The sequence below is a fragment of the Crocodylus siamensis genome, chromosome 1 (genome assembly GCF_052110815.1).
Source record: "Crocodylus siamensis isolate JL-2025a chromosome 1, ASM5211081v1, whole genome shotgun sequence".
NCBI lineage: Eukaryota > Metazoa > Chordata > Crocodylia > Crocodylidae > Crocodylus > Crocodylus siamensis.
In genome coordinates, this window is record NC_143395.1 from 150,445,304 (window position 1) to 150,460,773 (window position 15,470).

The 15,470-nt window shown below is 45.2% G+C and overlaps 2 protein-coding genes across 2 annotated transcripts in view; both read left to right on the top strand.

The window, feature by feature from the left end:
- Positions 1-814: 814 nt before the first annotated feature.
- LOC149873466 (maestro heat-like repeat-containing protein family member 1) lies at positions 815-8,371 on the top strand. The gene is made up of 7 exons (XM_090034859.1): positions 815-839; positions 1,518-1,636; positions 1,948-2,070; positions 2,452-2,614; positions 3,154-3,246; positions 5,173-5,327; positions 8,198-8,371. The coding sequence occupies exons 1-7, from the start codon at positions 815-817 to the stop codon at positions 8,363-8,365; spliced, it is 846 nt and encodes a 281-aa protein (XP_089890985.1). The 3' UTR covers positions 8,366-8,371.
- A 3,046-nt stretch (positions 8,372-11,417) lies between these two features.
- LOC149873467 (maestro heat-like repeat-containing protein family member 1) overlaps positions 11,418-15,470 on the top strand; it is a 72,201-nt gene continuing 68,148 nt past the window's right edge. Inside the window, exons 1-3 of the mRNA XM_090045281.1 lie at positions 11,418-11,795; positions 14,432-14,510; positions 14,636-14,746. Coding sequence (XP_089901407.1) covers positions 14,659-14,746 — 88 coding nt within the window. The 5' untranslated portion in view covers positions 11,418-11,795; positions 14,432-14,510; positions 14,636-14,658. The remainder of the gene's footprint in view (positions 11,796-14,431; positions 14,511-14,635; positions 14,747-15,470) is intronic.

Here is a 15,470-nt window from a genome sequence, read left to right on the forward strand (position 1 = left end):
GTCTTCTGAGAAATGTGCCCTCACAGGTAATTGGATGTTTTTATGGGTGGTTAGAATAGTCTCTTGAGAGGCAGGAGATACACAGTTTGAATCCTCTTAGGCTGAAGACATTACTGGACTGAGGTCTCCCACTGCCTGAGTGGATGCTCTAATACTAGGCTATTACATAAAAGGTGAGTTTCACCCCTACCTACAGCATCTGGTTTTTAAAAGAAAATAATGAGGACTTCTCAGTTATTTAAAAGAACCACTGTAAGCAGCAACCCTCAGAAAAGGGCTCTGACAAGCCACCTTCTTCCTCCCCCCACACTAGAAGGTGAAAAAGGCAGATTAGACCAGGCAGGGACTTTAAATGTCATCTCTCACAACCCAGGTAAGTGCCTCACTGCTAGGCACTTGTTTCTTCTGGCTATTCTGGGGTAGCATTCACGCTCTCTCTCTCTCTCGCTCTCTCTGGCTTTCATCTAAAAACATGGAAGAGCATCTTCTTCTCTGGAATGTAGCAAAAAAAATTGAAATCTGGAAACATTTTTGAAAAATGGGAAAGCCACTTTTTGTGCAGCTTTACTTGACATACAGTGAATTCAGAGTTGATCAGGCTTTCTCTTTTTTCTTTCTCATACACTATGAATGGAATAATTCTTTACCTACCTTTTTTGTGTGTTTTTGAAAATCATAGTCAAGCAGTAATATTAGAAAATCTGCTCTCTTGCTCCATGTTTTTCAGACTGCTTTTGGGGGATCAAACTTTTTGCTGTGTCCCATAGGACCACAGTAATCCACTGGTGCTCCTGAAAAAAAAAACTAAATAAGGATGGCATTAGCCCACATAGGAAAAGGTAACAGTATGTATTTTGCAAATGCATTTTGTCAAATCCTTATCTTCCTACTTGTGTCATTTGCCAAAACTGTCAGAAGAAGTGATACACATTTTAAAAAGAAAAATGTGCTGCTTATGTGAGGAGGGAACTTTCTGAAGGTTTGAAAAACATGGCTACATATTTGTACAACACCAAACACAATGGGATCATGGTCCACAACTAGATCTTCAAGCTGCTACTAACACACAGGTGCCAGTAATACTAATTTATGGATGCTGAGGCTCTCAAACAGTATCAGATTGATTGATCGATTGATTTGCCATCCTTCCCCGGCCCTGCGCAATTCCATTTTCTCATTGTCAATGGGCTTGATCTTCTTTCCCACATGGTTTCACACCAGGAGCCTTGACTGACTTCAGCAGCCTTGGTCTCTATTGCTCTCTGTCTTAAGATTGTAACTGAATCAGAAAAAAAGTTAAGCTGGCTACCAAAGGAACCTGTTACATAAACGGATCTCCTAGTAACAGTAGAATTAACCATTATGGCCCATCCTAACAATCAATGAAGTCATTGGAATCCTGCAGGTTTCCATGGGTTGACACTGGACATTGTTCCCGTAAGCCCTGCTTGAAAAAGGCTAAAGATCTTGTAAGACCAGATATTAAGAATGTAACTTTTTTGTGTTCTTTGTGTCAGCTTCAAAAATGCGCCAAAAGGCTTTGGGGAAAGGAGAGGGAAGTCCTGAGCTCACTGAATTGGACAATGAAGAGGCAGAAATAAGCAACACATTACAGTGTCTTGAAAACAAAGATCAGGTATAAACATTTTCTATGCAGTGTAACAACAGGTCTTACATGAACCAACTTCTCTTTAATAAACTAATTTCTCTCTTTACCTGTCCCCTATAATTCATTCTTCCCTCATCTATTAATTCCATATGATTTAGTCTCTTTCCATCTCAGCGCTCCCTTACAGTTTGATCACTTTCCTTCCGAACTATCCCATTAATCAAAATAATGGCAGTCATTTTATTTTAATCCACAGCATTTGTTATATCAGAAGCCAGGAAATCCTTGCTTTCTCATATCTGCTCATTTCACCTTTCTTTTTCCTATTCTCCTTGCAGTTGTCTCTGGAGCACCAGTTTCACACTTGGATAACTCTGGAGAGAAAAATCAATGCTGCCACCCATCTGAAAAATGACCTAGCCCAAAGGCTGATTGATATCACTTCCAACAATCTCATCCAGGTAAATGCATATGATGAAGAAGAGGAAAAAATACTTTAAATCTGGAACACCATATTTGAATCTAAGCTTCATGCTTTCTCTCTAGGTAACGATACCATGTCAAAAAACAAAAGAATAGTTGTTTGTATTGTTGGGATGTCATTTGACATGCACATGTGCTTACATGACTTGAAAATGTATCAGATTCATGACCTAAGCCTATTCAGACCTGAACAGTAACTAAAAGAAATGATTTCAAATCTCTGTGACTCTCTCCAAAATTCCAATGCTTGTCTTATTTTCCAAAAGAAGTTGGAACGGTAATTCATCTGTTGAGAATAATTTTTCATCTGTAATTTTGAGTGTATCTAATGTCACCTGAATTTCTTTGTTCTGATGCAGGAGCTGGAAGAGGACCTGGAGAAAGCTGCCATTGGAGTTTTGGTGGCCACTGCAAAGCACTGCCCAGAAATTGTCTTGGCTAAGCTACAGGAGAGGATCCAACCAAAAGCTCTGCCCCACCACAGCATCCTCTGTGCTATGGTGAAACTTTGCCAACTCAAAGGTACCATCTCCCTCTATTTCCTGCACTGTAGATTTCTTTTAAGCTTAGCAAGTATTTGATGTCATTTTCTGTAGAATTGGTTTGACCCTGTCAAATAGGTATGAGCTGAGATTTTCCTTTGTACTCTTCTGATACCCACACTTTTGGCTGGTCTGATGGAATTTTTTCAGTTTTTCAATGGAAAATGGGGAGAAGGGTTGCTTTTTGTAAAAATGTGTCTGTTCTCCATGGAAAATTACAGGTTTTTTCAACAAAATATTTCAGCCAGAAACTGTTCTGTGGGGATTCTTGGCCAAAACTTAGACTTGTAATACCTCATGTTAGTTGTAGTTTGTTCCTCATATCCTCATTCTCCATCACACTCATATTCACACTCATATTCTCACACAGCATCTCTGTGTTGTGAGGCTGGGTAGAAAAAGTAATCTTTTCCTTTCCTTTGTTCTGTACTGTGGCTGTCAGAATTGGCCCCTGTGGAACAGAAAGCAACTACTCAGCTAGAAACAAAGCTGAGTGCATTTTCCTTTCCTCCATTCCAGCCATGGCTCCTTATATTGGTGCAATGTGGGACTGTGTCCTGCCAGTCTTGCCTTTGGTCCAGTCAAAGAAATATGTGCTGCTGTTCTGTGATGGTGAGCATTTCATGATTCCTCGTATTTAGTTTTGCTGGCATATTTTCATTCACAAGCCTGACTCTCACTTCCGACAGATGTTATCCTTGAGTAAAAGGAATGCTGTTCTAGTTAGCTCTTCCCTTACCAAGTGATACCCAACTGACCCCTGATTAGATTCAGAGATGTAGAGAAAAGGGGCCTGGTGTTGGGATTTTACAGAACATATACATGTGATCAGAAAACACATGATCCTGCTTTCCAGGCAAAAGAAGGTAATTTGGGTTTAACTTTAGGACCCTGTGACAGAGGACCATCTTGAGGCTGGTCATGACATTGGCCTGCCCAACTGTCCAGGGCACTTTGCTTTGCCTTGCCTGCCGGCAGGCACCTTTAATGTTTCCAAAACATCATGTTTATATGTAGGAGGCTGCCCTAACTGTGGCTCTGGTGTACTGGGCCAAATACATAGCTTTGAACCTCCCCTACATCATTTCCCATGCCTCGCAGATGGCATTTAAACTGTTGACAGCTCCAGCCCCTTACTGGATTCTGTTAACATTCTGCCCTTTGCCAGGCCTCAATCACTCTGCCCACTCCTGGGCTTCACCCATCCCACCCTGCTTCACGCAGCCCTTCAGGACCCATCCTGGACCAGTCCTTTGGGTTTCATCATTCACACACTCTGGCCGGCCTACACACAGTCCTTCAGGCCACCCACAGGCCCTACTCTACGTGGCCTCCAGATTTCTGCCCCACACCAGGCCGAACTCAGCCTCTAGCCCCTTTCTGGGCCACTACTCTGCCCCTCACTGGGTTCCTGGGCCTTATGCCCCTTGGACCTCAGGCCCCACTCAGTGGGCTTTAGCCCCTGTCTCAGGCCCCACTCTGTGGGGCTGGACCCTATGCTTTTCTGTCAGGGTGTGCTCCACTAGACTTTCCCCTCCACGAGGTACCACAAGTCAACGGGGACTTAGGCTTTCCAGCACCCCATCGTCACCTTTTGCTAGGGAGGTGCAGCTGTAGCTTTTCCTGGAGACTGCCCCACCATAGGCAGCCCCACCACACCATCCAACCCCAGCAGGGTGCAATTTCAGGTCTTACCCAGGACCCACAGGAACCTCCTCCATCCCCATAGTTCCTGCCCTGACCTCCAGGTGTTCTGGGAGCTGCTGTCCTCGGGCTGTGCGACATTGCTTCACTGGTTCCCTAGATGTAACTGCTGGCTCAGCTTCTAGGGCCTGGGCTTATACCCTGGTCTCCTAGCCCTCCTCCAATCTGCAGTCATGTAACCACCTAACTGGGCCTAACCACACCTGCCAGCAGCTCCACAGCCTGCTTTCACCCCTTAAAGTGGCGGGCACCAAAGATGCTCCTTCACAGACCCTTTTTCACATTGGTTTAACCTGCTGAAGCTACAGAGGTTGCTTTCCAGAGTAGGTGCCTTTCCACTAAAGGTACCTAAAATGAGGTTCTTACTGATTCAGTTTTGTTCTGTAATCTGTATGTTAACTTTCCACACAAAGCAAATGGAATACTCCATTGTTTTCCCTTCATTTTCTAATTCCTTTGAGATTAAACCTCAACACAGCATGTGAAGTCCTAGATCAGTGACACACATACAAAGCTGGGTATTAGTTCTCAGAATTGCCAGGTATTTTTTCTCTGTGGTGCATCATGACTGTGCCCCATTTCTTGTCTGTGATCAGTTTATATCTCTCTATATATACAGATATAAATATAAATATATATGTATATGTGTATCTGAGATCCCAGGCAGAGATTAGAGGGAGAAGCTAGGGATTCTTCAGAGACTGTTATCTGACCAAACAGAATTTATATAAAATACGTTTTTTGTTTCTATTATGGATGCAGCAGAGCTTTCTAAAATGATACTGATTATTATTAGCTGTGGAATAACATCAAATCCTTTGGTTCTCTACATAGTATTAAGACACCTGGCCAGTTCTGTCTCCAGGTACTTAGCAGAGCCACCACAGGAAGTTGGGGAGCTGGACATCACTAGAGACACTGCAGCTGCCCAAGCCCATGTGACATTTCTAGTGCTCTTCAACAATTGGTTTCCAAGTGCCCAGAGAAAGGTGAGTGGAGGAAATCATGGGCAGCAAGAGCCCATTAGTAGAATTTGGATCTGAAAGGTGTCTGATGCTAGCCCTACAGAAAAAACCCCCCCTCTATTTATCTATAGCACAGAGGAAGCACAGTTACACCATGACTGATACCAGGTGTCAGGGCCTGCTTCCTTTCTCTGTCCCCTTCACTCTCTGTCTCTCTCTCTTTCTGAAAACATGCCTTTCTATTGATGTGGGCCACTTGGGCTAAACATCAGCCATGTCACTCAGCCCACAGGGCTTTGCACAGGTCTAGAAATATGATGACGGGAGCAGTGGCTGTGTTAATTTCCACAACTCTGGAACCTCTGGATAGTGCCAGCATGCAGGGTCATACCATGGTCAGATTGGGCATGCAGGACCGGGCTGGCCTTTAAAATTGCACCCATGCTGAAGCCATGGAACAGGGTGAGGGCCCAACCAATGTTTAGCATGGCGATTCTTAGTGCGAGCAGGGCCTGGCCCATTGGCTTCAGGGGGCTGTCACTCTTCTGTCCTGGCAGAGCTGCAGGTGGCAGAGCGTGGCTGCCACTGCACATGTGAGGGAGGGAGGAAAGCAGGCAGGGAGCAGAGCTGTGTTTGAATCACCATGCTAAGCGTTGGTCAGGCCATGGCCTGGGTGGCCAGCCCCGTTCCGCGGCCTCTGCACCCATGGACTGACTCTACCCGCAAACCCATCCCGTCTGTGGGACCTAGCTTGTAAACTGGCCCACTGCCACTCATCTGGACCTCATCTAGAAGAATGCACCGTAAGAGAAGAAAGCAGCATGTGAAGTGAGGCAGGCTAGGACAAGACACTTTTCTGGCACTGATGACTTACTCCTGGCCTGTAAGAATTGATCTTTCCCTTTTTTAGAAGAATAAATTACATTTCTAGATTTTCAAGTTGTGAAGCAAAATTTCCATTTAGGATCCAATGTAGGTGATAGAGTTCATGTGATGGCAAGCAGCTTAAAAAACTACTTCCGAAAAGGGTTTCACTATCCTTATTTCCTTACTGAGGCATTATTTCTGCAGCCTATCCTGACATTTCAAATGTCAGTCTTGTTAATTTAATTAAGTTTAATTTCATGGCTCATTGTTCTAGCAGAAGCATCTAAATACCATCATCAAGTATAATCAGACTATAAGCAACACAAGCCTATAATTAACACTGATGAACACTTTCTCTTATAAGAGAAAGTTTTAGCTGCTTAGAACTTTGCCCAACTTTAAGTATTTGGTTATGTCAATTATCTGCCTCAGGGTGATTTTTTTTCTACTGTTATTAATATTTCAGCAAAAAGTCACTTCATACACTTCCTAAACCAAATTTAGAGAAAAATATGCTATTTGTCCATCTCCACTAGTATAAGTGTTTCATTGGGAAGCTTTAAAGGCTCTCTGATGTGGAGCAGAGATTTGATCTGATGTTAGGTACTTATTTTGGGGAATTTCATTTAAAGTTGACTAAGTTTCCCTATGAAAATCTCAGCTTGCTCACGCTCAGTAGAGACTTGTTAGCGTTTGGCAACTAACTTTCTGGGAAATTCTGTCCTTCCTGGGCATGTCTACATGCACACCCCACTGCACAGTTGGTATTCCACAGTCATTTAGTACTTGCTTTAGCAAGTACTAAATGACTGCTTGGTACCCACCGGTACTGCACAGTCCCGGCAGCACACAGGTTGTTTCTGACCTTACTGTACAGTAGCGGCAATGTCATGGTTAGTGCCCATTTCATATAGACATGCCCCCTGAGCATGCCCCATCCTGAGAGGACTTTGTATGTTCCATCCCTCACAGAGTGACTAAGTGTGCTCCAGCTCAGCAGTGCAGGTACAGGGGTTGAGCAGGACTTGTATGGCTTGTATGTTTTGTGTGGGTTACACACGTATATGTGTGCGCACATGTGTGTATGGTTGCATATGCATGTGTGCGTGCATTGAGAGGATGCCCTCCTGGACTGTGGAGGCACGTGTGTCATTCTTCATCCATCTAGGGGGCAGACAGAAGTGCAACTCCCAGCTATAACTTGGAACAATTTCTGCAAAGCGTTCTGAGTTATAATGTTACACCAGACCAAACAGAAGTACCTCCGTCCCACCCTCTGTGGGGGCTGAAGAAACCCCAGAGTGAACTCTTTCCACTGCTTCCATTCTGAAAACAGATGGGCTGGGAGCTCTGCAGACACAAGTTATACAAAATGCTACATTTTTAAATTACTTTATCTGATACCTCATGCAATGAGGGGTCAGAGTTTCACCCAATCAGCCATTCCTTCAGGCAGCCAGGAGAAGCTGGAACTGAGCATGGACCTGGCCTCTCATGCACTCTGTATTCTCCCCTTGCTAGTACCAACATAGTGTGGAGGAGAAGGATGAAGAGGCCTGACTTGGAAGCATGGGAATGAGGGGCCAGGCCTGGAAGATACTGAATTGGTGTGGCTGCAAATACCATTGAGAACACAAAAATAATGCTAAGTGACCTAAAGAAGTTAATATATGGGCAGAAAATGACAAAATCAACACTTGGTTAAGAAAAATACAAGCTAACATGCATTGAGGGGGGAGGGAAATATGTTGAAATATAGTGAAAGAGTAATGTCAAAATAAGTACAAATTAGGAATGAATTGAAACTGCCAGGGTCCAGCAGTAAGCCAATGTGACTTGGCATTGGATACAGAATCATCACATCATAGGCCTAGGAAGTGATAGGACTTCTCCATTAAGTTAAGAATTCTATAGCAACAGACGTGTCTGGGTATATCACAGTGTGCAGATTTGTGAACATTTTGTTAGCTATGCTGTATCTCACTAACCACATGTGCATTCATTTCCTGTCTCTTCTCCCTAAGCAGGTGATGGAAGCCACACTGAATGCAATTACCCCACTGTTTTTTATCATGTCTGTTCAGACATTGAAAAATCATGTCCAGTATTTGATAACAGGGCTCCTGAATCTGTATGAGACTGGAGTACCCCATTTTTACATCACAGAGGTGAGGGTTCTTAGAATGTATCTATGACCAGTGGGCAGAGAAGGTATTAGTTTGGTTCTGTGGCACTGAAGAGCACTGTGCACTGTTTCCAATCTGTGGAGACATCCTGATTCCCAGCCTAAACTATGTATGGATGGACCTGGACTGGGACAGCATGATATGCAATAGGGCTGTGCAAAAAGGCACCATTTAGTTCCGACTTGCATTTTGATGGAACAGCATTTCGTTTTAATTTTGTTTCAGATCAAAACTGCTGTTCCATTTTGTTTCATCAAAACAGTTTCGCTGTTTCAACACTGTTTCGATGTTTCGCCCATAGGCTATAATGGGGAAGCTCAAAACAGCCTATAACTTTGTCATTTCTTGCCTGAATTGGATGAATCTTGCAGGAGTGGTATCCCTTTCAGAGGGCATCAAGCCTGCCAAGTTTCAAGGAGATAGGTGGAGGGGTTTTAGGGAAATTGCACCTCAAAGTCTTGAAAGCAAAAAACTCATGTCACATGTATGTGTTAAGCCACAATGGGGTCAAAACTGCAGGGATGGTAGCCCCTTCTGAGGCAACAAAGCTTGCCAAGTTTCAAGGAGATAGTTGCATGGATTTGAGGGAAACTGTACCTCAAGCTGTGAACAAGCAAAACTTGTGACATGGGTGACACTGTGTGTGTGTTAAGGTGCAGGAGGGTAAAAGCTGCAGGCTTGCTAGTCCCTGCTGAGGTCACAAGCCCTGCCAGCTGTCAAGGAGATAGGTGCAGGTGCTTCTGGGATCTGGGGCCCAGCACCTCTGGTTGCTGACAGGCAAAACTCATGACATGGGTGCTTGTGGGACTGTGTCTGTCTTGGGGCACAGGGGGTGAAAACTGCAGGCCTGCTAGGCCCTGCTGCAGCCACGAAGTCTGCCAGCTGTCAAGGAGATAGGTGCAGGGGGAGTCTGGGTTCTGGGGCCCTGCACCTCCAGCTGCTGACAGGTAAAACTCGTGACATGAGTGGGTGACACTTTGTGTGTTAAGGTGTGCTTTCACTCAGCTGACACCAAGGCAGAAAGCAGGGGAGTTCAAACAGTGCTGCCTTTTATGCAGTTTTTCCATCTCTCCCCCAGAGCACTGGGAATGGAAAGGACCTCAGAGAAGGATGGCAGTCACTGGCCAGCTACACAGTCAATAATGAGAGCACTCCTTCCCATCCTTCCCCCTCCCTCTCCTTACTTTAGTTTTTGTTTCCCTGCAGGCAAACCCAGCTTGAGCTTCGAAACTCAAAATGTTTCGAAAATTTCAAAACGTTTCTACTTGCCTCATTTCATTTCAAGGCTGTTTCAAAGCTCTCTGCTTCATTTCAATTTCGCTGTTTCAAGCTCAAAACAAGTTGAAATAGCATTGAAACAAAACTGTCAGTAAAATTTTGCACACTCCTAATATGCAAGCATCTACTCTGGATACATTCAAGAAATGCCTGGATACTCATCCGACCCCAGCTGACTTCTTGCCCTTTGGGCAGGGGGCTGGACCTGACCATCTCATGAGGTCCCTTTCTACCCTAACATCTATGAAATCTGTGAAATATCAAGGGTCAGGAATCATAGAATCATAGAAGTAGGGTCAGAAGGGACCTTGTAGATCTTCAAGTCCAACTCACCTCCTGAGCAGGAGAAAAACTGGGCTCAGATGACTCCAGCCAAGTAGGCATCAAGCCTCTTAAAAACTCCCAGGGTAGGAGCCGGCACCACTTCCCTTGGAAGTTGGTTCCAGCTCCTAGCCGCCCTAACTGTGAAGTAGTTCTTGTGGATGTCTAATCTAAAGCTATTCTCCAACAACTTGTGGTTGTTATTCCTTGTTATGCCAGGGAGCGCTAAAGGAAACAAGATCTCTCCCAAACTCTTCTGGTCTCCCCTAGTGAGTTTATAGATGGTCACCAGGTCTCCCCTCAGTCTTCTCTTGTGAAGGCTGAACAGGTTTAGGTCCCGCAGTCTCTCATTGTAGTCCCTGAACCATGTGGGTGGCCGTCCTCTAGACCCTCTCAATCTTGTCCACATCCCTCCTGAAGTGGGGCGCACAGAACTGGACACTACTCCAGCTGTGGCCTGACCAGTGTTGCATAGAGGGGGAGGATCACCTCCTTGTTCCTGCTAGAGATGCACCTGTGGATGCACGACAAGGTGCAGTTAGCCCTGCCAACTGTGACCTCGCATTGTTGGCCCATGTTCAATAATGACTCCAAGATCCCTTTCTGCCTCCATGTTCTCAAGAAGAACATTTCCGATCTTGTAAGTGTGCTGCTGGTTACTACTGCCCAAGTGCAGCTCCCTGCACTTGTCAGTATTGAAACGCATCCTGTTTTTGTTAGCCCACCCCTGTAACCTATCCAGGTCTTGCTGCAGTCTTTCCCTCCCTACTAGCGTGCTCACTTCACCCCAAATTTTGGTATCATCAGCCAATTTAAACAGGTTGCTTTTCACCCCATCGTCCAAATTGCTGAGAAAGAAATTGAACAGCGCGGGCCCAAGGACCGAGCCCTGGGGGACTCTGCTGCCCACTTCCCCTTGGTCGAATATGACCCGTCCACCACCACCGTCTGAGTACGACCCTTGAGCCAATCTGCAATCCATCTGACTATGTAGGCATCAGTGCCACAGTCGCCTAGTTTTTTAATGAGGATGGGGTGGGAGACAGTGTCAAATGCCTTGCTGAAGTCCAGAAAGACTACGTCCACAGCGACACCTGCATCCATTGCCTTTGTGACCTGATCATAAAAGGCAATCAGGTTGGTCTGACATGACCTGCCCCTAATGAAACCGTGCTGGTTGCCCTTGAGCATCATCCCTGAAGCTGGCCCATCACAGATGTGCTCCATGATGATCTTCTCAAAGAGTTTCCCTAGGATTAAGGTAAGACTGACGGGTCTATAGTTGCCCAGGTCCTCCCTCCTCCCTTTTTTAAAGATGGGGACCACGTTGGCCGCCTTCCAATCATCCGGCACCTGGCCCGAGCACCACGAGCGCTCATAAAACTGTGCTAAGGGCCCTGCAATAACCCCTGCTAGCTCCCTCAACACCCTGGGGTGGAGAGCATCTGGACCCGCTGGAAGATCTGAGAAACTGATTAAAAGCCAAAAGAAGCCCTTTAGAAGAAGACTCAGCCAGGTGACACACAAGACCAATTGCAAATGATGAAAAGTGACAGTTCAGAACTAGATTCTAGGACCTTTGTATCATAAAATAATTAAGTAGCTAAAAAATGAGACAGATTTAGCCATTGACATGCTGTATGGGACGTGTACTGTAACTAGAAAAAGAATTTCAAAAGGTGACTGTTTCAGTTACACATTCAGGAGCTAATTCTATATTACTCTGCACTTCTTTCCGCAGTGTCTATGTGCCCTTCTAGACAGTGTACTGAGCTACAGAAAATGGAGTAAGAGGCTGCACTACAGTCTGGACAGCATTCTCAGTGCTCTTTTTGCACAGGTAAGGAGACTGATGCCAAATGGGTAGGACATGATGCCACTTTCCTCTGCCCTGTCTCTTTGTGCAGAGATTTTCATGAACAATGAAAAAAAGCAAACATTTCCATAGGATGCTGTCCAGACTGAAATTATAAGATTGTTAATTGTTTCCTGTTTCATTGCATCTGTAACCCTTCATCCAGTCAACAACTGGTAGCAATGAGGACTGGGCTCAAATTTTGGTGTACCCAATAAGATTTCACTGTGGAAACCCAATAAGTTTTCACCCCCACCCAGAAATCTGGGATCACTGAATTCAGCTGGGGTGTCCTGCATAACAAAACCTCCTCCTTGCAAGCAGTATAAACACAAAAGGATAGATTTATTAGAGAAAACAAAGGGCAAAGAAAACACCAAACGTGATTTAAAACACTACCAATTACAAGACACAGTCTATAGGGCTTCACCCATGCCTAGCAATCTGGGACTTGGGGGCTCCCCAAAAGGTAGTTCTGGGGGCTGCAGCCCTATATTTGCCCTTCAGCAATAGGATGGACAGGTGGGCCCACGCCAGAGAGTCTTATGAGCTGCTCCTTTGGGTTTGAGGCAACTTGCAGGGTGGCTAGAGAGTGTAGGTTCTTCTGCAGTGCAAGGTGTCCCTCATTTCTCCCTGGCAAACTGTAGAGCACTGATCTCAGTTTCTATGTGGTGGCTTTGAGAGGGTGACTTATGGCTTCAGTCAGCACACTGCACTCCCAACATGTCTAGTCTCAAACCCCAGCCCTGCTGGGACAGAAAACTGCAAAAGAACTCAAGGGGAGGCCTGGCCTATCCTGGTCCAGGCCTGAACATACAGAGGGGCTCAGCTACTCAGCTAGGCTGAGCCACAACAGCTGTAAAACAATAAAAGAGGGAACCAGGCCTCTTTGCACTGAGCCTGGACTAAGCAACAAAAGCGGATCAGAGCATTCTGCACTGGGCCTGTGCTTGGCAACAAAATGTACCAAGTCCATCACCCTGGCCCAACACATGCCAGGTCTCACCCTGGTCCAGACTGTGCCAGGCACCACCCTGGTCCAAACCGTTTCAGGCACCACCTTGGCCCAAACTGTGCCAGGCTTTTAATCCTGGACTTAATCTGCCAGCAAAATCACAAGGCTCCAACCCTGGCCATTGTCCTGCAGGGATTAATACCCCCATGGTATTATCCCACCCAAAGAGAAAAGAAATAGAGGTCTCAAACTCTGAGACCGTCTTTCTCTCCCTGGATCTGAGTCTTTCCCTTTACATAGCTTCAGTAAGCCTCCCCAGTGAAGGATGGGGGAAAGACTTCCCCCATGGGGGAGCAGTTTCTCCAGCTCCCAATTCAGCTTTGCAACTCTTAGCAGCCCAAGGAGAAAGAGAGCTTATTGAGAGGTTGAGAAGTTTCTATGTACCTGGCATAACATCACCCAAACTTTTCCAATCAAGGCTTGCCCTGCCCCCAGCTTTTCTCTCAACTACTTAATTTTAAAAGAACACTGCTCCATTTTAGGGGTCTGATCCCCTTCCTTATGTAACTGAACTCCATGCTCTCTTGTTGACAGTAAACAGCAGGGTATATTCTTAGACAAAAAGCCCAACAAAAGAGGCTTTCATGCCTACATACAGACAGCCCTGCTTATTTCCAGACTACCCAAGCAGGGTAGAGAAAAAAAGATACTTAAATATAGAAAACAATGGATTACAATACTTGCTGTACAAATTAGACACAAAAATACATAATTATATTTCAACTAGAACACTTTGGCAGTACAATATGGCTTGTGTGTTATGTGTGGGTTAACATGTGTGTATGCACATGTGTATGGATGCATATGCATGTGTGTGTGCACTGAGAGGATTCCCTCATGGACTATGGAGGCACGTGTGTCATTCTTCATCCATCCAGGGTGCAGACAGAAGTGCAACTCCCAGCTGTAACTCAGAACAATTTCTGCAAAGCGTTCTGAGTTATAACGTTACACCAGACCAAACAGAAGTACCTCCATCCCACCCTCTGTGGGGGCTGAAGAAACCCCAGAGTGAACTCCTTCCACTGCTTTCATTCTGAAAACAGAGACAGGCTGGGAGCTCTGCAGTCACAAGTAATAAAAATGCTACATTTTGAATTGACTTTCTCTGATACCTCATGCAATGAGGTATAATCTGTTTCCTGTGGCCAAAAATTGTCACTTCTGTCTGCTTAGCTAGTGTTTTCTCTGTTACATGGAGCTCTGCACTTCTTTGAGCAGGGCTTTACCCATGCTCTCTATTCTCAGTGAAGAAGTGACTGCTGCTTTTTTCCCGCCAGAAAGGTTCAATCCAAGACCCCTCTTACAGAGGGAAGAGCTTCCCAATCTATTTCAAGAACTCCCTTTTCTAACAGTTATTCTAGTGACTACCATGTGCCCCAAGACTGTGAGGACTCATTCTACAAAGTGTTGAATATTATCTTCCTCAGTAGTTAAAGGTATATTTAAAGATACAGAAAGCACTCAGCACTGACCAAGTTAACATGGATGCTTGTTCTTCTGCCTGTTGAAAGCTAATGCCCATATTTTTATTTTTATTTGACTATTTTAAATCTTCCCTGCTGCCACACTATGCATCCATGACTGGGTTTTCTTCTCTCTGCAGGTCTGTGCTAAGATTGAAATATCTGACACACCAAGTAAAAGGAACCAAGAAGCTGCGTTGCGAGCTTTCAAGGTTCTGGGTAAGAACAGGAAGAAACATGGAGTGAAATCATGGAAGCAGAATTTCATCTTCCTCACTATCCTGAGGAGGTGGCTTTTCTTCCTTATTCATTTCTCCTTATTAGCCTGATTTTTCTACCTTTAGGTGTTATTTATCAAGAGGACATTATGGCTTTCCTCAAAAAGAAAATGGAGTGTGCTAAAGAAGTGGAGTACACTGCAGTTCTTACCATCCTAAGAGAAATTATACAAGACTGTAAGTAAGAATGGAAGTTACAGGAACAGAGCTGTCCTAGGCTTGAGGAAAATTGTTTAGCATTTGCTTATACTGGGTACATCTACATGTGCAATTAATGCACCTGAATTTTCTTCTCAAAAAACTCAGGCTCATTAAACTGCTCCCAGGCACATATCTGAACAGGTGTGTCTACACAAGACACTTTACTGTGCATTAGACAAATCTAATGAGCAGTAAAGCATCACTGTCTACACATGCATAGCAATTACTGTGCAGTAGATGAGTCTAATGTGCTGTTTTCTAGTACCTGTACATACAGGTACTAGAAATTGGTGCATTAAATTTATGTGCCAAAGTGTATGTATAGATGCTGACCAGGAGCAAATTTCTCGCACCCAGCTTAGGCAGCAGGGGTGGGGAGAGCTGTCCTGGCTTATGAGACACTGCCTGTCAGCTATGTGGCCATCAGGATGAGTCCTGATCTCCATGGGGCTGGGAGGCAGCTGCCCGGCACCTGGGACTGCTCTCTCCCATCCCCTGGAGATCAGGACCATCCTCTGTGCCCTCTGCCACCCCAGGGCTGGCCCTGGGGGAGCCTGCAGCTGCCCCTGGATGCTGCAGTGGGGGCAGAGCAGGGCAGGAGGAGCCATAAGCTAAACTGTTTCCATTGGGAGGAAATTTGTTCCCGGTGGGTGGACATTCAGATATGTGTTGGGGCGCAATTTAAGGCACCTGAATTTTC